This window comes from Mya arenaria, chromosome 15, assembly GCF_026914265.1.
Source record: "Mya arenaria isolate MELC-2E11 chromosome 15, ASM2691426v1".
In the NCBI taxonomy this organism is placed as follows: domain Eukaryota; kingdom Metazoa; phylum Mollusca; class Bivalvia; order Myida; family Myidae; genus Mya; species Mya arenaria.
Window position 1 is genome coordinate 2,034,709 of NC_069136.1, and position 22,586 is coordinate 2,057,294.

General features: G+C 37.0%; 3 protein-coding genes and 1 long non-coding RNA gene across 4 annotated transcripts in view; 3 read left to right on the forward strand and 1 right to left on the reverse strand.

Annotated features, from left to right (window-relative positions):
- Nucleotides 1-6,125, forward strand: part of LOC128220065 (uncharacterized) — a 33,213-nt gene extending 27,088 nt beyond the window's left edge. Inside the window, exons 10-16 of the mRNA XM_052928318.1 lie at nt 1,197-1,238; nt 1,606-1,779; nt 2,293-2,444; nt 2,864-2,956; nt 4,363-4,429; nt 5,180-5,364; nt 5,940-6,125. Coding sequence (XP_052784278.1) covers nt 1,197-1,238; nt 1,606-1,779; nt 2,293-2,444; nt 2,864-2,956; nt 4,363-4,429; nt 5,180-5,364; nt 5,940-6,125 — 899 coding nt within the window. The remainder of the gene's footprint in view (nt 1-1,196; nt 1,239-1,605; nt 1,780-2,292; nt 2,445-2,863; nt 2,957-4,362; nt 4,430-5,179; nt 5,365-5,939) is intronic.
- A 3,739-nt stretch (nt 6,126-9,864) lies between these two features.
- LOC128220745 (complement C1q tumor necrosis factor-related protein 3-like) lies at nt 9,865-11,063 on the forward strand. Its single transcript, XM_052929250.1, has 2 exons — nt 9,865-10,268; nt 10,570-11,063. The coding sequence occupies exons 1-2, from the start codon at nt 9,890-9,892 to the stop codon at nt 11,019-11,021; spliced, it is 831 nt and encodes a 276-aa protein (XP_052785210.1). The 5' UTR covers nt 9,865-9,889; the 3' UTR covers nt 11,022-11,063.
- Nucleotides 11,064-14,315: 3,252 nt separating this feature from the next.
- LOC128220066 (uncharacterized) lies at nt 14,316-17,047 on the forward strand. Its single transcript, XM_052928319.1, has 4 exons — nt 14,316-14,513; nt 14,657-14,810; nt 16,126-16,449; nt 16,596-17,047. Exons 1-4 carry the CDS (start codon nt 14,316-14,318, stop codon nt 17,045-17,047), a joined length of 1,128 nt encoding a protein of 375 aa, XP_052784279.1.
- A 3,752-nt stretch (nt 17,048-20,799) lies between these two features.
- LOC128219051 (uncharacterized) lies at nt 20,800-22,483 on the reverse strand. The gene is made up of 3 exons (XR_008258539.1): nt 22,396-22,483; nt 21,623-21,751; nt 20,800-21,315 (listed from the first exon to the last, which is right to left on the reverse strand). It is a non-coding gene; the product is annotated as an uncharacterized LOC128219051 (long non-coding RNA).
- Nucleotides 22,484-22,586: the final 103 nt, after the last annotated feature.

The window sequence follows — 22,586 nt, forward strand, 5'->3', positions numbered from 1 at the left end:
TATATATATTGAATAAGATTTTAAAAATAAACCCGATCATGAGGGTAAGTTCTTTTGTTGTTTTTCTCCTCGAAAACTTTATCACATGTAAGTACCGTATCTAGTGTACAAATATTGCATTAAAATGTAAGTCGAAGTGATGTTATTCGTTAACGTGGCTTAGAAAGCCACGGGCTTCCAACGATCAATCGTCGAATCCTGTTGTCAGCTATCAAGCAAAAACTTTGTTTACAAGTTGTTAACTGTAGCACGCACATTATGTACGAAATGAAAATACAGTGGCTGCATTATATTCTCTTTTGGGGGGCACGATCATAAACAAATAAAATGCACTATTAAGCTTAATGAAAGAAGACTTTCCTTTTTACAGACTGCACAATCTATCACTTCATACACGGAGAATTATGTATATTTCATTCACGCGTTTTTAATTCATGAAGGATGAACACGCAGTGGCAGTACGCGTTTTCTTGTCGTAAAATATCAACGTCACAGATATTAGTCCCTAGTGTTAATAGTTCGTGTACTTCACTACATTGGCATAGATGTAGAGAAAATGTAATTCCAAATAAAGTTTTATCCATGGTTGCATTATGGAGAATGAAGTTATAAGATTGCTTGTGCTACAAAAGCCCATATATCACGTCTTTATTCTTATTTCGTTTGATCATGCTGATGTTAGGTTATATATGATATCGAATATTTCTTAATACTTTGTACCTTGAAAGTCGCTCTTGTTAAAAATATCCTCAAATAACCAGAACATGTTTATGTGTGTTAAGAGCACAAGCAGCAAGGTTCAAAGCCCGAACAGACACTCAATGAGAGAAAACTCACTATACACATAATGCAGTGTAGCAATAAGAATGAATACAATTAGTGTTCACATTTCCTTTCAGCTTATGTGGCAAGTCAATTTTAATTATATTTTCAAGCTTTAGCTTAACGCAAGATAAGTTCAGTAATTTAATAAAAACAAAAACAACAATGAACAATAACAACACTAAAAACAATATAACAATTGCCAACAACAATTACAACAACAACAATTCGAATGATATGATTTAAGGGAAGGCGATTTTGTACTAAAGTTGTTACTTACCCTTTTGTGGTTTGTTTATTTTTTATCAATTTTTTTATATAGAAGCTGTTTAAAAGAAACAGGCACTTTAAGTTTAAATCAATGGTTTTTTCAGACGTTCCTGATGACTACACCTGGGGATATCATGGCTATGAAGGTACTGTCTAAGCTTCAAGAGTGGACGGGGGTTGCAAATCGAAGGATCGATATAAGCGCCATATTTATAGCAAATGCATTTATGTTCAACTTCGTGTTTACTTTAATTGGTCTGAACCTTTTTACAACATCTAATCCATCTTCCTGGCATGAATCTGATTATTTTCAAAGCAGAAACTCCAATTTCGACCTTGGAAAATATCTATAGAATTGTATGAAATCAAATACAGAAAAGCGCATTTCTGGGTATTTGTTTGTTGTGGGCTTATGCATGTAAGATAAAGAAATATAAACTACAACAACATTTTACAATTCTTACCAACTTTTACAACCTACGTTATACTGTAGCTGTATTTCTATCCCATCAGGAGCAGACACGTGGGGCTTGTACTACCCTGACTGCGCCCTAAAAAGGCAATCACCCATCGATCTCCCAAGCCCAATCAATATGACCTTTGACACCAGCCTACAGCTTGATACACTGATGTTTAACAACTACGAGGTGGACTTTACCGGGAAGATACATAACAACGGGCACTCTGGTAGGTACTGTCTTTCATAACAACAGACCCTCTGGTAGGAAATGTTTTCCATAACGTCGGTCACTCTGGAAGGTAATATTTTCCATAATAACGGGCACTCTGGTAGGTAGGTATTAAACGACAACATCCCTCTGGTAAAAATATGTTTTCCATAACAGCGGACACAGTGGTAGGTAATGTTTTCCATAACAATGGGCACACTGGTAAGTAATATTTTTCAGCTGTTACACAAATAACAATTGCCAACATTTTCTTAGTTCCATCAGTCTAGAAATAATTGCAATATCAATATAATGTTTGAGTAAAAAGAATCTTTCTATCTAAACACTTCTAAAGCCAGACTTTGACAGATCAAGAACTACGTATTCAGACTTTTTGTTCTTCAATGTTTAATGACAGCGCATATTTCCTACTTCCTAATTTAAGTATACCCACACTCTAGAGCCCAATCATTCGTTTGAGCAACACATTGCGAGAGTTTCAGATGCTGATCATGATATGTGTATTATCCAGTGCAAGTAGACATCCCTTCCTCTGCCGACCTTCATCTGACTGGCGGCAATCTAGGTTCCACATACAAAGCGGTGCAGCTACACTGGCATTGGGGCGCGGACGATACCACCGGCTCCGAGCACACATATCAATCAAAACACTACCCTCTTGAGGTAGGCTAGATTCTATGTAAATATTGCCCTGTAAAACAATATCTCATTTCTTTGCGAACAAAACAGATTGGAGTTCATTTCGAAGTAGGGAATATACAATAAAAATACCCTTTGATACCAGCTACGTGTGACCCATTCCGTTATTTTCCACACCCAGTTGCCGCCCTATCGGTTACCGAGATGGTTTAATATTTTGAGGTAAAAAAACCCACAGCAAGTTTGCTTATACCATTGTCCTGACATAAAATGTTTCCGGATATCACTCACATGTATTGCAACAGTTCTCAAATATGATACACCATACTTGCTACATAAGTTGCGAGCAGTATTTTCACCACAAGATCGACTACGGATACTTTTGAATGTTTATCAACATTGTACCAAATATTACTACCATAGATGCTTGCCATATATTTCAGCTTCACATTGTCCACTACAATACTGCCTATCGGAGCCTTGCCAGCGCCGTTTCGCAGTCAGACGGTCTTGCTGTCGTAGCCTTCTTCTACAAGGTAATATATTGTACATTGTTATGTTTCATTGTCCATGATATTCTCGAGGTATTACATTGGTCATGGTTAAGGTCCGCTGCCGTAGTCTTCTTCTGCCAAGTATAACATTAAACATGGCTAAATTCCGCTATCGTAGATATCTTCTCAGGGTATAGCATTGATTATTGCAAAGGTCCGCTGTCGTAGATATCTTCTTAAGGTATAACATTGATTATTGCAAAGGTGCGCTGTCGTAGATATTTTCTCAAGGTATTACATTGATCATGGTTAAGGTCCGCTGTCGTAGGTTGTGTTGCATAAAGTAAAGGTCCGCCATTGTAGGGTTTTCTTCCAGGTATAACATTAAACATTGTTAGGTACTTTAACCAGGTATTACCTTAAACTCGATGAAGGGCAAAGGCTATGAGGTCTAACAATGCACATGGCGAATGGCCGTTACGGTTCGCTCTTCTATTATGTATATCATTAAACATGGTTACGGTACTCTGTCCAAAGTAACGAGGGCTTACGTTCAACCGGATAAAGGTCCGTCATGGAAGACTTTTTCTACCAGGTAAACATGTCACATGACTAAGGCTCTCTCTTAAGGTTGTGAGGTCTTACATTGTGACTTAAACATCGATTACATTTTGATTACCAGCCATAATATATTAAAAGTAGTCGATTCCAGTTTATAGATTAAATTTCTCATAACATTGATACTGTTTAATGATCATTACTACAATATCTCGCACAGTATCGACAACATGCCATATCGCATAAGTCATTACGGATTTACGGCCCATAGCTTGTCGAATTTGACAATGTCCACTCTCTAGATCTTTGAACACGCAATTTTTAAAGGCAACTTTAGTATGACAAAATTCTGATACAACGAAACCACTAATCGTGCAAAAGATTTGAGTTCTAGTTTGAGTTTCAACTGAACTGCTATTTTGTATAACTTTTGTATGCTAGTAATATTATATCAATCCTGAAATATTTCTAAATCATTTGTTGAGCCTTTGTTTACATAAACCGCTGTCCACCAGATTGTTTGTGTTAATTTTATTTTACTATCCATGACAGCTCCTTTGATATTTTGACAAGTGAATTTCATAATTGTCAATCAAAATTGTTGCAGAAATTAAATATACGCATTCGGATCTTCCAGCATGTAACACTATTTGGGTTGGGTACCGTTAAACATTTAACGGCCATCGTTGAATAATCACACAAGTTTTACAATATATTACAATAATGTTATCTATACACTCTTATTTACAAATAAACATCAACGTCAGCATCTCTTAGTACATGTCTATGGAAGTTAATACAAATATTCTTAATCATGTAATGCATTAAGATTTGTATTGATTATGTATAGGTTCGCTTTATTTGTTATAAAAAAAGATCACTATTTTCAGATTGACGCAGACGACAACGCAAACTATGCCACTCTGATATCGGCGCTTTCAAACGTGCAGTACAAATGTAAGATTGACCGACATACTTCATAATTATAATAACATATCATGTTTCATACTAGTTCTTAGCTGATTAATCTAACTTAAAAGCTTCAAATTCATTAACAGTTCATAAAATTGTCGTTTTTAAGCTCGATGGCGTCGATTTGAGTGTAAGATCGTAAGATATTTCACCGAGTGAGCACCAAAAGCTATATTTTACGAGTGACGTAGCCACGAGTGAATTATTTACTTTTATTTGTCACGGGGTGAAATATTTGCGATCGTACACTGAAACATCCAATTTTTCTTGTAATCGTATGCTAAAAAGAATATAATATTGATAGTTTATTGTAGTTTTTAAGACAAGCGCACCTAATGGTATGCGAGAGGAACGTCATTTCGGAAATGACGTCGTTCAAACTGTGTCCCAGTCATGTGTGCGCTAATGTTCGATCTGGACATGAGAATGGGCTTAATTTTCAAAACAGTGAAAATATCGAATTAGTATTTGCACTGTTTGAAAAAGAGAAATATTTTTTATTCAATTATAGATCTCTATAAACTACTGAAAAACATATAACCAATTCATTTAAATGCAAATAATTATCATCTGACTAACACAAGCATGAATTTGGTCGTATCAAAGGTATTCCGAAGATGATGATTTCATCGGAATATGGTCATATGGTCATCAAAGGAATTGCGACAGGAGTGTAGATTTAGCTAGATATTTGATAGTTATGTAACATGAGTATATAGCAATACATTTGAATAGCGGCCAAAACGTACAGTGTTTCGATAAACGTCCGGGACTTGACCAACAGTGCACTTCCGATCGACGGCATGACGGGCACCAAAATGACCTACTTCCGGTATCAAGGCAGCCTAACCACACCCTCCTGCTCTGAGGTGGTCACATGGACAGTTATGCTGGACCCAATCCAAATCAGTTCCACTCAGGTGAATAAAGACGTGTATTTTCCAATAATTCGATATTTTAGAATTGACCCATTTGTTATTCAAAACAATGTCGAAATATAGGACATTCCCAATTTCCTCATCGTTGTCGCCCTGGTTCTTTCCCAGTATTCATAAGTTAATCTTTGCCAAAGCTGATTACAATGTTCAACTACCAGCCAGACACTGGATTTCAATTCAAGTTAATGGTCAGTTTCCTCAGCATCCTTTCATGTAATGGCCCTTGTGTTGACCAAATTTACCCTGTTCCTTGTCTTATAATATTATTATAGTCAATCAGCGAAGATCCGCCTTAAAATAACCGGCACTTAAAATTTTATGAACTTGACTTCCCCGCATTAACGTTTAACGCCTTTGATCACCATATATTTTATTTATTGCTAAGGTAACTGTCTTACTAAATGTTTAATCGCTTCGCAGTTTTGGTTTAATAAGAAGACAACCACCTTTTATCAACATCAGGAACGATTTCGTCGTAATGTGTCATTTGCAGAGCATAACCAAAGTATATGTCAGCTTCATCCTTTATCCTCGTGTCAATTGATTTAAATTTCCAGTTGGCGAATTTCCGGGAGGTTTCCCACATTGAGTCAGGAACCATTGGCACTCATGACAAGATAGATAAGAACTACAGGCCCGTACAGGCGCTGAACGGAAGGACTGTGTACAAGAGCGCCGACATCAGCGCTTCCGGGCGCGTCAGGCCCACGAAGGTCAATACAAGATCAAAGTTAATCGGTTGAGAAAGCAAACCATTTGCTTCTGATTTCTGTTGACTGTTACATGTACTTCAATTCGTTTTCTCTGTTTTATCAGTGTTTTTATTGTTTTATTGACTTATTTTATATCCGCACATGTCGGATTATGAAAACATATTTTCTTGTCGCATAGTAAAACATTGATGTAGTTTTGCTTTGTCTAAATTATGTTTAATTTACATTTGATGATGTGTCACGTTAATTATAGGAGTATAAATGCGTAAAGCTACATTGACATTGTCTTAAATTTAACTAAAAGTATTACATACGAATTCATCATTGTGTATTAAACCGATTAACCTTAAATTGAAAAATACTTAAAATTATTTGAATGGTCATATTTTGTAATGCATTCTGTGCAAAACTATCAAAATTAGATAAACACACATGTTATCCCAAGAGCGCAGTACTTGTTTTCAATTCGCCCGTCTTCATTTTGATGCGATGAAAACTCCACAGAAAGGCTTAGCAGACCCAAACTCAAACCCAAACCCAGCTAATCCTCCAGTACAAACTAAATTATACCAAATATATACACACGTTTCTTCGGAAGTAATAAGAGGCATTGGTCTAATACATGAATTTCAATAGCATGAAATTCGCCTTTTATTTGTACCGCCATGAGATAACCCAGTTATGTGAATTCCGGGCTAAATATATATTGTATTTTTGTTTTTGTGAACACATTTAGTCTTGAGTAAATAGAACGGGGATAAAAATACTATATATTAAGAGGGAATTATCTGGAGTTTTCAAAACAAACAATTAAGCTCAATGTTATTTTTCTCTCTAGAAACATAGGTTAATCAAAGCACGAATGCGCTGAAAGACTATCTGCGGGCAAATATGTAAGAGTTGCAATTTTTATTTGAACAATGGGAATGGATGAAGGGCACATAGATACAAATGAAAAGAGCGCTTGTACCCAAATTGGACGAGGAAATAAACATATCTATATCTATTTTATGGCGTCTTGTGTCATTTTGTTTATGTAAACGTCACTTCAGTCGTTATAATCCCCCATCCGCATGTATTTAATGTTACAATCCATGCCCCTTTCAATCTTTTCTAAAGGCTTTTCGTTGCTTTGATTAGATATCATACGATAGTAAAGTATAATACGTTATATAATTTTTATTATACCATTTACTTTTATGAACATACATGTTTTGTTTAAGGAAAATCATTTGTTTAAAACCAACTTCAGCAATAATTCAATACAAAATGCACAGCTTATCACTTCAGTCGACGTACCCCCCATTCCCATGTATTTAATGTTATAATGCATGCCCCTGTCAATCGCTTCTAAAGGTTTTTCGGTGCGTTGATTAAATACCATACGTTAAGAAAGCTTTATGAACATACACGTTTTAATTGTTTAAGGAAAACGATTTTATTTTACGAGCAACTTTAGCAACAACTCCTTTCAAAATGCAGTGTTTTCAGACGGTCGTTTTCCCGCGGTGAGGACAAACATGTCGTCAGTTAATGTATGTAGAAACTATGTTTAGAATATCGGTCAGTTAATGTAGTTGAAACTATTTTAGATTATCAGAAATTGTCTGTTCTAAGAATGAGAATATGATTATACTTGTGCTGTTATGAATGCTTCGCACTCTTTGGGTGTTGTATAGGTTTAATCCGAACTACTTTGCTTCACCAAACGTATGCATAACTCACTGTCGTATCAGGGCATGTGTGCTAATATAAATTGAAAGCCTAATGTCTAAAAATATGCCAAGAATACACCGAAACGATGCTTTTATGCATAAAAATGAAAAAATCTTATGAGAAATATCGCCTTCAAAAAACGCCTAAAATTCCTTAAAATGAATAGTATTTTGTTATTGTGTAGTAGGTAAATCATAATATTTGAAGCATTACAAAAATAGCAACGCGAAACCTGAGATACAACTATTTTGACACTCAGACAATTATTTTTGTTTGTTATCTCATAAAAGAAATATAAAAAATGCACCATTACAAATAAGCATGCTTCAGGGTCACGTCAGATTATAATAACAAACCCTGCAGGCGATGAGACACTTGCGGTCGGTGATAATTTCTGGAACATCTTGGGCTAAACTCAATGTGGATATCATTATGTTACCTTCCTACCAGAGCCTCCATTATTTTGACCACAATAATCTGATAAATATAGCGATCTAAAAATAGTTATATTCTGCTAAAAATAAAACGCCGGGATACAGAAATATAGCGCGGAAATAACCGAACAAGCAAGAACTCAAACTCGGACTGCAATACAACTAATTTATTTTTATGGTGTCGACGTCATTCTGATAAACATAGAGCGCATTGAGACAAAAAAGGGCTAAAAAGACATGAATAGAAGTAGTTCTTTGGAGTTTGCGGTCTTAAGACTGCCGGCGCGCATGCGCCGATAGTCTTAAACCTCGAGAGAAGCTTACCTGTCTGACCTCGGGGTAGTCGTATTTATATTGCGATAACAGTGATATAAACTTACTAACCATGTCAAAATATCCTTCGAAAACACCAGATACTCAAAGAATCCGCCATTATATTCCGCAATGAACCTGTCCCTCACATTCCGAAAAAAGTATAACGTTGGAGCTCCTGATGTTGGAGCTTTACAGCGAAATAAGATAAACGGACAGTTTACGGTGAAATCAGGAAAATGCCGAGAAGGTGAGTTGTTGAAAAAAGTTCAAATAATTATGGCTTAAGTAAGTTGGATCACTTATGTATATTTTCATGTGATATAAATGAAGCGCTTATATTGCTAAACTGCAAAAATTGCAAACCCTAGCCCCACCATTGAAGCAGTAACAGTACGCTCATAGCTATGATACCCCAAGCTGTAATCATTTGGATTGTCTGAAATAATCAAGAACATCATATAAAGAAAATTCAATGGAATAAATACATTTTTTTCTGTTTCCTATATTTACAACTTACTGCATTTTATCATTTCAAATTGTTTAAAAATGAATTTATAGTTTTCCTGTATGTACCTAATACTTTTGATAAAATATAATTAAAATCTACTTGCCACAACTCTTGAACTGAAATGTGTACTTTAACCGTACAAAATGTTATTGCTACACTGCAATACTTCCATGTTGCCTTGACTCTCGAGTTTACTCTCGTTCCCCGCCCACTTTTTCACTATGGGAGACACTTAACTTTATACAGTGTTATTGCTACTCTGCAATACTTCCATGCTGCATTGACTCTCCAGTTGACTCTCATTCCCCGCCCACTTTTTCACTGTGGAAGACCCTTAACTGTATACAGTGTTATTGCTACACTGCAATATCTCCATCCTCGCTTGACTCTCCAGTTGACTCTCGTTCAGTGTCTGTTGTGAACTTTACCATTGTGCTTTGTGCTCTTAACTCACACTTTCAATCTCTTGTAGGATATAAAGGATTCGAGGCAAATATTCGAGCATACCAGAAATGTCAACAATGTTTTAAATATCATTAAAACCTAACATCACCATAATAAAAACTTAATGAATATGGGATTTTGTCGAACAAGCAAATATGTAACTTTTTTGAAAGCTTAAGATCAGGATTTTAAAGACTATAATTCAAACATGCTAATATGATGTTGCTGTATACTTGTTATCACATTTTGTTTATATCTATGTCAGTACAGTGAAGTATAAGCACTCTTAATTAGGGCCAAATATCTTATTACGATAAGAGAACTAGTCCATGCACAGCTTGGTCATCCTTGATAAATTACACACTCGTGAACTAATTATGAAGTCAATAGGACTGATTCTTTCTCTAATAGTTGGCATATTGTGTGCACAAGTATTTGCTGAGGACACTACTTCATTAAAATATGACATTTCTGCTCTACAAAGCGCTATGGGCCGTGTTCTCAAACGTCTGGATGACAGGGACACCCAGATTAATTCCCTTAAAGATGACGTGGAACGTCTAACATTGCTTCTCGCCGACCAAGACGCAACAATAAGTGAACAGAACTCCCGGATTCAACATCTCGAGGGAATAATTCGCAGTAAGAGCGACGAAAATCATAATACGTCAGACGCGATTTCTGGACAGGGGCACGTGTTATCGTCAGGATCAGCTGGCAAGTCAGCTCCTGCCCGCAAGGCAGCGTATTACAACGGTATAATTACACTTGCAGATTTCGAAATGGCGGTTTATATTTAAATACAGTATCCAGATTATTCCAAATCAAAATATACCTTTCGTGTTGCTCCTTATATGAACGGATGTATTCTGTCGTCTGTAAAAAAGCAAAGGCTTCCATTATTAAGCTTAATACTTGTACTTTATATTTGTCTATAGTATCGCCCTTAAAAGAAAGATATGCGGCATTCACTGGGTAAACTTGCACTGAATTTAAACATCGTACACAAACTGCGTGTTACAATATAAATTGTAAACAAGTGTTATTTGTTTGATAGCTTACAACAGGATGCGCCGGGAGTACATGGGAAGCCCCGTCGCTTTCCTAGCCACGTTAGCGAATTCCATCACGCACGCTGGAGCACTTCAGCCAATCGCCTTTGATCGTGTCGTTACGAACGTAGGCGGTGCTTACAACGTACATCTGGGATCGTTCGTCGCCCCGGTTTCCGGTATCTACGTGTTTTCTACCACCTTACTTAGTTATCCAGGTCATACGACACACTTCCGATTTGTCAAGAACAATCAGGCCGTCAGTCACTTGTATCTGAAAACTTCGCCAGGTCAATACGAAACAGTGTCGCAGACAGTTGTTCTCCAGCTCAACAAAGGCGATGATGTCACGATCAGAAACGAAGACCCAGATGAAGCATTGCATGGCGACAACTACAGTACCTTCGCTGGCTTTCTTATCTGGGAAACAGAAAACACCCCGGCAATCGTTGGGTAATGACTGCACTATCTATTCGAATAAATAAAAGCTTGCATATGATCTTGCTTTTTACTGTGTCTTCCCACTGCTGGTTTACACTAACATTAATTTTTAACGCAAATCTTATACACCCGATACGGTACTTAAATGTGACATATGTTTTCGAGGGAAAAACAACAACAGGGTTTATCCTTACGATCAGATTAATATGTCCATTTTGTGTTGACTAAAATAATCGAAAAAAATATGTTTTTAAATATATAAAAGCGTCCGCATATTAACAATATATGATACATATGATACTTTTTCCTCAACGGGACTTGATAATACAATGAAAATCACATAGATAAGCTTATTAGCAAACCAGTTTACCATGACTCTGTAATGACTACGAAATAAATGTTATTCTGACTGAGCTAATACATGCTGGAAGTATGATCCCCCGGGAGCACATCAATCAACCAAAGTATGATAACAACAATCTGAATATTTTCATTTACAGATGACACAATCATCATTGTCAAACATCCATAGCACCGGCGTATGTGGTGTCTCTTCCAAAAATCATCAAAACACATTAATTAACCGGAAGGACAAGAAATCAAATATCACTGTGGCCTCATTTTGTTGCTGCCAAAGTTTATTTAATGCCAATAGACAAATAAAGATAACCAACTTTAAACGTATTGACGATGAAAATAGAAAATGGCTTTTACAATTGTTCGTTTGACATATGCTCCAAGAAAAAATTCCTTACGGACTCATACGTTACATGTTTTCTATGCTCTCTCCTTTCGAATAGGGATACTCGGCAATGAAACAAATAATGCTGGAATAATATGATATCCAATGTGTTTTTGTTTATAAAAAGCTGTGTAGCCATCACCTTTTGAAATGACCACACTGGTGGTCATTAGTTTTATATTCTTTTTCCACCAATAAGATAGATGAAAGGAGTAAATTGTATTGAAGGGCTTGGGGTAGTGCTAGAAAACATAGCGGCCAATCAAAGCTGACGTTTGATAAACAGAGTATATTAACTATTCATGTATCGTTAGACAACAGCAGCGCTGAATGGAGCCTCAGAATCAACTGTGGTTGAGATGTGATTTGCGACCGACCAGCCGCTGGTGTTAAACACAACGGTGCAAAGCAGCCCATGCGCGGCAATAGTTGTGAGTGGCAAGCAATTACATCACATGCTTCTCTCTGAGGGATAATAACAAGCGTTGATTATTTTTTGAATGATGCGCAAAAGAACTTTTTAAGTTCGTCTGCTTTTTCTTTTAAAACGAAGTTGGTGGATTGCGTCATCTCCGCGTTGGCGTTTGATCATTACTAAATTGTTATTTAAAGTAAGCTTATGGAATTGAGTACACTTATTTCGAGTGTTAAACAGTCCGCTGTTGGTGTTCGCTTTAAGATAATCATGTTATATATTTTGTTTTAGAACACCTCGTTTTAGAACATGAAATTTCTCTCTTTGTGCCTTTCTTATGCATTGTAACTTTCAAAAATATATAAAGTTTATATAAAATGCAATTATGTTCCATCAAATATTATTTTGTAACTCCATTTTAAAATTGGAAACAATATACATACTAGAACATAAATGAAACAAACGAATAAAATAAAAATTCAACATAACTAAGAATTGAATTTCCAGAAGTTTGCAGGGGCGTAAGCAGCGTTACGCACGTACGCACGTTAAATTGTAACAATATTGTATGCAACTTTGAAAACAGTGTATTCTAGAACTAATAGGAAAACTGCTTTACGGACTATACTGGGATATCAACTTTGTCTTACATCTTTCACTACTTACTAAATAATGCATTTATGGAAAATATTAATTACTGATAACAGAATTATAACCGTGAAGCTTGAAACGTAAGCATATTAAATGATTGGTGAATGCTAAAAGATTTACTGTGATTTACTAACGCCTCAGAAGGTAGAAATACAGTGTTTTCTGCACCTTTCTTTCAAATTAAACACGGTATCCTTCATAAGAACTATTGTTTTTGACATTTATTCATCCTTCTTGGTATACTAAAACAATAGTTTTAATTGTGGTATTCTTATTTGAGAGTAATCTTAAATTACCAGTCTAAATAAAAATATTGTACGAGTTTTTGTAACCATGTTATTTCTATCTATGTCACATAGTTTAAAAATATTGTGTAAGCCAAATAAATTGTATTGTCCGTACACTAATAGCAATGTAGAGCCAATACTACAAAACGCAAAGGTTTAAATTCAAACCTTACTGCACGTATTTTTATTTTTATTTTTTCAATTTATAAGTTTGTTTGCGGGAAATTCAGAAAAATACAATGTCATTGGTTTGTTAGCAATACTGGCTCCGCTATTCACAGTGCAAGGAGGGTGTGTATTGTGCTACGTTCTATCTGTTTGGTGGGAAGGACGTCGCCTCCAAGCAAAAGTCCCTCACGGCTGTAGCTGTGACAGACCCTAGCAATATCGGGAAACTGATAAAGATCCATGAATCGAAGCAAAATACAGTCCTTTAGGATCATCTGACTAACTGCAGTACACGAAATAAATACACCTCCCCTGATATTCAGAATGAGCTGATCAGCATCTGTGGAGCGCTCATCAACAAGAAATTCGTAGACGCTTGCAACTCAGCTCCATTCATTGGCTTTATAGCAGACGAGGCAACCGATGCGGCTACAATGGAGCAAATGGCTCTTGTTTAGAGGTACGTGGAATAGTGTCAAGCAAAGCAAGTACAAATTAAAAGTATAACATTTCGTTATAGACGGAAGTACGTATGTTTACTTGGTTGGTAATACAATGTATGCAAAGTAGCAAAGCCCAGGCCCTGTGTGGATAGGTAATTTAGTGTATATAAAAACCAGTGCACCCCTTCAGCGTCGAGCATGCTTTTCTCTGACGGGATCTGTGGACCTTATTGTTTGACGTCGCACGTTACACCTTACTATATATCTGTGTTTGTCAGTAGCCTTGAAACTATGAATTTCCATTAATATCATCTATTGCATTTCAGATATTTTGATCGCAGTCGTAGAAAAGTATGTGAAGATTTTCTGGCTTTTGCCACATGCGAAGCAACTACCGGTGAATCTCTCGCCAACTTACGAGCTGCCGGAGTGAACGTCCCTGCAATGAGAGGCCAAGGGAACGACGGGGCCGCAAACATGTCTGGCTGTCAACGCGGTGTTAAATCCCCCATAGGTAGTTCCAAGGGCTATTTATACGCACTGTAATGTTCATTCCCTGAATCTGGCAATTATTCACGCGTCAAAAGAACCCCACACGAGAAATATGATGACGACCGTCCAGGAAATTGGCTTTTGTTTCGGCTACATGACCAAGCGGCTATTACGATTTCAAGAATTACTTGGTGATAGTGATGCGGATCGGGCTGAAATGGAAAGGAGGACCAAGCTCAGAATTTTGTGCGAGACATGGTTGGCTGCCAGGGCAGATGCCCTTTTCACATTCAAAGCTGCCTTTGGGACGGTTGTCGCACACTTGAGGATTTAGCTCTGCACAATGATGCCAAAGCTGGCGCTTATAAAGCAACTATAAGGCAGTTCAGCTTTATAATTACGCTGGTGACCGTAGAGCATGTTCTATCTGCATGTGTGCTTCTCTCCAAACAGCTTCAGGCTTCTTCGTGCGATCTGCTGCAAGCTGCTGTTGAAGCTAAGTTTGTAAAGACTGAAGTGGAGTCAGAACAAAATGAGCTCGTGGTATGGCAAGCGCTGTTTGATAAAGTCAAGGAAATGGCCAGCTCCATTGATGTTGATCCAACGTGTTGGACGACAGCAAAACCACCCTAATGCACCGGCTGCTAACGCATTTGATTACTGGCGGGTAAACATATATCTGCCGTGTGTTGACCACCTACTTACGAAACTTAAGCAAAGACTTTTACAAAGAAATGGGAGGTATGTTATACAGTATATTTTGCCAAATCGCATACGGTATCTCAGTGACCAACGTGCAAAGGAAATTTTCACAGCAGCACAGGAAGACCTAGCCGTCAACAAGGAAACGTTTGTGAGAGAATGTCAGCACTGGAAAACCCGATGTGAGCATACTCAGCTTCCACCAACGCCGTCTCTAGAAAGTGTAGTGATCGATCTGCCGGAAGGACTATTCCCAAATGTTGCTCGGTGTTTCCATCTACCTCCGCCAACTGCCTCCGCCGCTCAGTAGTATGAGACGTCTCAAAAAGTACTAGAGATCCACCATGACTACTGAACGCATGTCTGGGCTTGGTTTTTGAATGTCCATTGAGACAGATAACTCAATGCAGCAACAGTTGTAGACATATTGCCCAGAGGGAGAATACTGGCATTACTTTTTGATGACAACTAAGCTACAAATTTCCTAAAGATTTATATCATTATAAAAAGAAGGTAATCTTAAGTAAGCGTTGCTTCTCTGTGCTCGATGGTTTACTGAGCCTTAATCAATCACTTGGTTAGTACAAGATCGCTGCCTCGAATTTATAAATCCTTCCAAATACACTGCGCTCACCATTTATTTCCATTTTACCCCGGGGAGGCTCCCGACCAGAAACAGGGGGATCCTCTCCCCCTTTCGTGCGTAACATTCAGTCAAGCCTGGCTACACCCCTGGTTTGTACTAGTTTTATACATGATTACGTTGTAATGATGCTATAATGATATGCGTGTCAAGATACACAAGTTCTAGACGATCAGAATGTCATTTTTAGAAGGTTTACATTTGATGCAATAAAATACTATGTGGAACATCAATCACCGCATTGAAATATACATAACAAAAGAGTATCCGTGTATAGGTTGTAACTTTATCATTCACGAAGTTTTTTATTCAAATAATTGACACGTGTGTTCGGTGCATACATGCTTTCGGTATATAAATTGTTGCTATATTCTTGTCATTACATTTTTATATCTATGCCAGTGCATGAAAGTTAACGAAAACGTTTAATAAGGGCTTGACCTCTGTGACGTACATATATAGCGATAAGAGAACTAGTACATGCTATGCTTGATCATCTTTGATAACACTGGTGAATTAATTATGATGTCGAAAGGACTGTTTTTTTCTATACTATTTGGCCTATTGTGTGCTGAAGTATTTGCTGAGGACATTTCCTCTTTTAAAGATGAAATATCTGCTCTACAAAGCGCTATGGGCATCGTTCTCGGACGTCTGGACGACAGAGACACCCAGATTAACTCGCTAAGAGATGATGTGGAACGTCTAACATTGTTTCTCGCCGACCAAGACGCAACAATAAGTGAACAAAACTCCCGGATTCAATCTCTCGAGGAAATAATTCGCAGTAAGAGCGACGAAAATCATACTACGTCAGATGCGACTTCTCGAGAGGAGCACGCGCAATATTCAGGACCATCTAGCGGGTCAGCTCCTGCCCGCAAGGCAGCGTATGACAACGGTATAAGTACACTTGTAGTTTCGAAATGGCGGTTTATATTTACATACTGCGCTAAATACAGTATACAGATTATTCCAAATTAAGATACTAGTATACATTTCGTGTTACAGTATATAAATTGTAAACAAGTGTTTTTTGTTTGATAGCTTACAACAGGATGCGCCGAGAGTACGTGGGAAGCCCCGTCGCTTTCCTAGCCACGTTAACGAATCACATCACACACGCTGGAGCACTTCAGCCAATCGTCTTCGACCGAGTCGTTTCGAACGTAGGCGGTGCTTACAACGTACATCTGGGATCGTTCGTCGCCCCGGTTTCCGGTATCTACGTGTTTTCCACCACCTTACTTAGCTACCCAGGTCACACGAGTCACTTCCAATTTGTAAAGAACAATGATTTCGTCAGTCGACTGTTTCTGCACACTTCGTCAGGTCAATACGAAACAGTGTCGCAGACAGTTGTTCTCCAGCTGAACAAAGGCGACGATGTAACGATCAGAAACCAAGACCCAGATGAAGCTATTCATGGCAGCAACTACAGTACTTTCGCAGGCTTTCTTATCTGGGAAACAGAAAACATCCCGGCAATTGTTGGATAACGGCTGTGTTATCAGTTGTCCATATTAATAAAGGCTTGTGAACATTAATTTGGGTTTTATATGTTTGCCCTCTGCTGGTTAACACTTCAAACAGGTTTTAAGGTCATGTGTGCACACCTGACAAGGTACTATTAAACAGGTGAAAACACTTAATGATTTATCAACTTAATCGCGTTGATATTTCCCACGTGTTGACTAAAATCAGCTAATTAAATTTCAAAATTTCTCTCAAAAGTGTGCAATGTATGACTATCAGGTTCTTTTTTTTTTCCAAAACGGGCCTTATTAATACGATGCAATCAGCAGAAATAAACCAAGTAGCCAACCACTTCACTTCACTTCAGAAATCTCGGAAGCATATATTTCAACAACACTCTGAGCATGTTTTTTTGATAGATTTAAGGTTCATCATTGTTATACATCGCTAGCACCGGCTAAATGAGTGATATCTTTCAAGAACCATCCGGACACATTTAATGATCCCAAATGACAAGAATAATTAACTTAACTGTGGCTACAGTTTGCCGCTGTCACACATAATTAAACGCCAGTAAACCAATAAGTGTACTCAACTTATAATTATTGTCGATCGATGTATATATACATTTTACTGTGTACCAGGAATTAAGAAAATAGTTCTGAAAATTGTTCGATTTTCATATACTCGAGATATATCTTGCCAACGAATTTGCACATACCGAACATGTTGAGTATTACACTAACCTTTCCTATTACCTTTCGGTAGCACCTTTTGCAATGATCACCAGTGTGGTTATTATGTTTATATTCCTGAAGGTTCTTCAACCATTAGGAATGAAGGAATGAGATTTATGTGGTCATTGCTCAAGAAGTTGGATTGAAATGTCCATTCCTTTACGTAATACGGTCGTTTGTTTCACTTAACAGGCGTTAAAAGGCAATTTAAGGGATATGAAATGTCAACTTTCTGATATTGACAGAAACATAAGAGGTCAATCAAAGTTGAAGTTTGTTGATCAGTGTATATGATTTATTTATATATTATATGAGAAGTGATTTACGACTGACCAGAAGTTGTACCACCCGGTGGTCTTAGCCGCGAACGTCTTCGGGTGGAATTTAGTACCACTGTTACCAGAGACATTACGGAAATGTTTATAAACTAGCTTTAATACTAGATGAGGTTTGTCCTTTAATTGATACAAAGTCGGATGTTTGCGTTCGCTTAAAGTACCTTTGTTATATATTTACTTTCGTACATGAAGTTGTCATTTCGAACATTTTACATGCAATGTAAATTGGAAAACTAAACTGAATGTTTGTTTATATAAAAGGCAATAATGTTCCTTTAACGATTAAACAAACCTTGATGATGTCTCTCTGGACGCCAAAAAGTTATTATTCGATATTAAAATTGGAAACCTTGTACAGATTATCAGGTAACCTTAAATCGCATTTGATAAATGATATAAAAAAATAAAACATGAGCTTAACATGACCGAGATTTAGAGCTCCATAACTATGCAATCGTTTTATTTATTTATACGTTTTTAGAATGCTATATTCATATGTGTAACAAGTTATGCAAGTTCTAGACGACCAGATTGTTATTTCTATGTTTAGAACACAACCAGAGTTAATGCTATGTTCAACGACATGCGCCGTCGTTTTAGGTTTACTCGTATAAACATCCAAAATGGAAAACAAGACACTATACTTACAGTGTACGTCCATTTTTTACTCATCGGCACACCATCGAAAGACGTGTTGTACGATTTTTCAACGCACAGTAAAATGTTATGGATCCAATCATTGCTGGCATTGATATATGCTCAACGATAGAGTATTCGTGTATGTGCCCTAACTTTGTCATGTACGGAGGAATCTTTATAAGAAAAATGGCAGATGTGTTCGGTACATGTGTCACGTGCAAGACCCCCGGGAACTAATTTCCATGTCACCTTTTAAGAGTTTAATCATTATATGCTGCATTTATGCACATGTATAGAGTATAATTGGCCGTTTCCGGGGTGTAATTTCGTCACTAACGTTATTGAGCATGCGAGCAAGCTATCTGTGCCTTTTTCACTCTAGTGTTTATCAGAAGCAGTCTATTTATGATTCGTTATTTTTGGGGTCATGTTTGCTAATCATATTAACCTGTTAACGCGTTTTCCACGATGGTAAATTATATTGTGATGTAAGTGGAGTATCGTGTTTCACTTTGTAAGTGATACTCCACCTACTTTACTCTTATGAGTTGTAGACACGGCCGGAATTGGTGTTACCTACCTGTGGCGGGTGGAAATTATAAGACCGAGAAACGGGAACGATAGCGGGTAGAATCAACTTTCTTTCTTTTTTTTAAACGAAAAACGAAAATTTGTATCATGACATATATGCGGTAGAAGTTTGCCCCTACCCAAACTTGGATGCGGAATTCAGATTCGAAACAGGCTTATAGCCAAGTCCTTTACAACGAGTACATGACTGGTCAAATGGTGGTGTAATACATTCGGTGGTAAGTGGGCGTGTCACCATCAAACCTGGTTAACGTACTAAGCCTTCTTCAGACCAGTGAGTAGTAGACCAATTCTAAATTTGGGGTTTGTACCGGTTTTGGGCATTATTTTAAAATTATTGTGGATAGAACTGGGCTTGTCTCCCAGGGCAAGAGGTAAGGGTCGTTATTGCGTAAATACGGTTTTTCATTCGCTAATAACGATATGAAATCAATCATTTGTTCGAATCGGTAAGAAAATACATTGTTATAAGGACATTCCGTTACAACGATCAATTATCAACCGTTTCCGGAATAACCATTTGTTCGTTACATATCAACCACGTTACAAGTACATGCTTTAGATGTCTATCTTTAATGCATATGGCGTGAGACCACAGTTATTTTTACTATATGTTTCATATAGACACTAACCTGGCTTTTGACTTTATACACACCCCAATTGAAAAACAAGGACATGGCATCTCTAGAACAATTTAAGACACAAAATATAATCACAAGAAAACACCATGTTGACCATTGACCCGACTGTCAAAATTGAGTTCAAATATATAACCCTTCCGCCAGGGAGTCAATCGGCTACAAACAACTAATTTTCAGACTTCCACAAGCTATGATTTTTCCAATATTTACATTGAAAACTATCAATTTCTGCAATAGAGTGTCAAATTCAGTCAAGTTCTCTGGAAAAAGAACATTTTTTGCTTCTTTTTCATTCAATTTTAATAAAATATTGATACTTGAACACAAGCACTCTTTGTTTCTGTATTCACATCCGGATCTTGGTCAACGGGGGGCAGATAACTGTGGTCTTGAGCCTATTTAAGCAACATTTTTTCAGAAACAGACTACAAAACTCCTATAGTTCAGCTTCAGCCTATATGCAACACATACTGAAAGTTTGGCAATGATATATCAAACACTAAATGAATGAGACAAGTATTAGCACCTGTGGTATTTTCATAAAAAGCAGAAACAGCCATTTCCCTCTAATGTTAAGCCGCAAACCTTTGAAGATCCATTATTTCCTTATGCATTGGAATAATTTGACCAAGTAAAGTTTTCCTTGTAGCTTTTAATGGTGTCTATAGAACAGCACCACAAAACTGGCCTGCCTACTCTTTTAAGATTTTGTTCTAAGCAAAATAAGGTTTTTCCACTTCATCGGCTTAATGTTTTATATAAAAAATGACATAGAGCCAAACTGAAATGCCTCAACTTGTCAAAATTTTGCTTTTCTGGTCCACTTATATACAAAGGTAACAGAACTGTCCAGTTTAACACAAGAAATTTAGTGATCATGTGTTAATAGACAGTCTAAACAACACTATATGCCAAATTGTTGGCTTCCGGGACAAATGGCGCAACAAAGGAAATGGCAAAAAACACACCAAAACTTAAAGATTCATGACAACTGCTAGTGTTTTCATGTATGAGGTGGCTACATGATGTAGAAAATGCAGAGATAGCATTATTATGCCCATTTTTAAAAAAAAATTACTTTAAGAATCTGTTTTGAAGGCTAGATTTGGCATTAAATTCAGAGTACAGCACTTCACTATTGTCTATAAGATGCTTATTTACACCTGATTTGCTATAAATCTCACTCATTGGAATCATTTACACACAAACAAGTACTACAGAGTTGACTAACATCTTCATTCTTCTGAAATATTGGATTCAGAGCTGCATCTCCTGGATTCAGATTGCAGGACTACCGCCTGGGGAAAAGGCCGCAGCTAACTGGAGCTTATTGGCACATCATGATCTGCAAGCAAGACACAAAAGCAATGTTTTACACAAATAAAACTATCTGCCACTACTGTTAAAGTTTGAAAAAGGCCTGTAAACACTCATTTGAGGCATACACAACCTTTAATATAGTCATAAATGTGATAAATATGCAGAAAAGTTCATGAATTCTAAGATTTTCAGGACAAATTTAATAGAATATATAGTCTTTTGGACATTTTGCAATCAGTTTTTAACAACTCAAAGGTAAATCCTCATCTTATTGAGTACCCAGATGCATTTTGCAAGCATTCAAACCAGACATGCTTAGAATTTCTTCTTACTTGGAGATGGTATTCCTTTCTTGAAAATCCTTGCCGAGAGCCGGTATGGAAAACCACACGAGACCACAGTTTTACCAGCACTGGTTCTTGTCCTTGAAAATTCCTCTGTGGCTACAGCAACCAGGCTGGCTATTAAAATAAGCAATAAATTAGGGTTTTTAAAACATTTATACTGTATTAAGGTTGTGTTTTTTAATGCATTAAGGGAAAAGGCTCTATTCTTTATGAAAACTGCTCACTTTTTATTTATTTTGCCTTGAGAAATGTCAAGTTTTTCAATAAATAAACTGAATAAATGAATGAATTAATGAATATATATGAATGATTGATAGAATGAATTAATGAATTAATGAAAGGTGGCATTATTTCTTTGAAATTGGGATCTCATTGTGTTGCTGTGATTGTTAAAGTATATGTTTTCTTGTCCATAAGCTGAAACTCATATGCACACTAAATAAAACATCATTCTGCATCCTATGTGCAGTAAGTTTTGTTTAATTGCTTATAGAATTTGCAATTATTGTAATGTTTGCTAAAAAGAGCAAACAAAATGTGTGAATAGATGCACAATACAGACCAAAGACTGATACAAGTCAGCAGTTTCATTAGAAAATAATATTATTATCAAAGCCACATCAGAAATGATTGACAACATGAAAGAAATTCATTTAGGAATGGAACAAACAGTCTCAATGGGCTTATATGACCAAACTGTCTCACTTTGTACTTCAGTTTGGATACCATTTTCTAATATATTATCTTGAAGTACTTACAAATTACAGCATGTTGGCAAACACCAAGTACAGCTTGGCCTCTGGTGGGCAGCTTGGTGGGGGGGGGGGGTCTTCAACAGACAGTTCCTCCTGGGTCTGCTTCCTATGTTATAAAAATCCCTCCATTTATACTTTGGAATTGAAAGTGAGGCTTTCATTCATTAGTAACCATCATTTGGAACTATTTCCAA

Bases quoted from the DNA above. Each gene is read 5' to 3' on its own strand.
- LOC128220745 (XM_052929250.1), top strand. From the start codon at position 9,890: ATGAAGTCAATAGGACTGATTCTTTCTCTAATAGTTGGCATATTGTGT. The intron at 10,269-10,569 runs GTATAATTACAC...TTTGTTTGATAG, and splicing joins CAAGGCAGCGTATTACAACG to CTTACAACAGGATGCGCCGG.
- LOC128220066 (XM_052928319.1), top strand. From the start codon at position 14,316: ATGATGACGACCGTCCAGGAAATTGGCTTTTGTTTCGGCTACATGACC. The intron at 14,514-14,656 runs GTTGTCGCACAC...CTCTCCAAACAG, and splicing joins TCAAAGCTGCCTTTGGGACG to CTTCAGGCTTCTTCGTGCGA. The intron at 14,811-16,125 runs GTTGGACGACAG...TGTGTGCTGAAG, and splicing joins CATTGATGTTGATCCAACGT to TATTTGCTGAGGACATTTCC.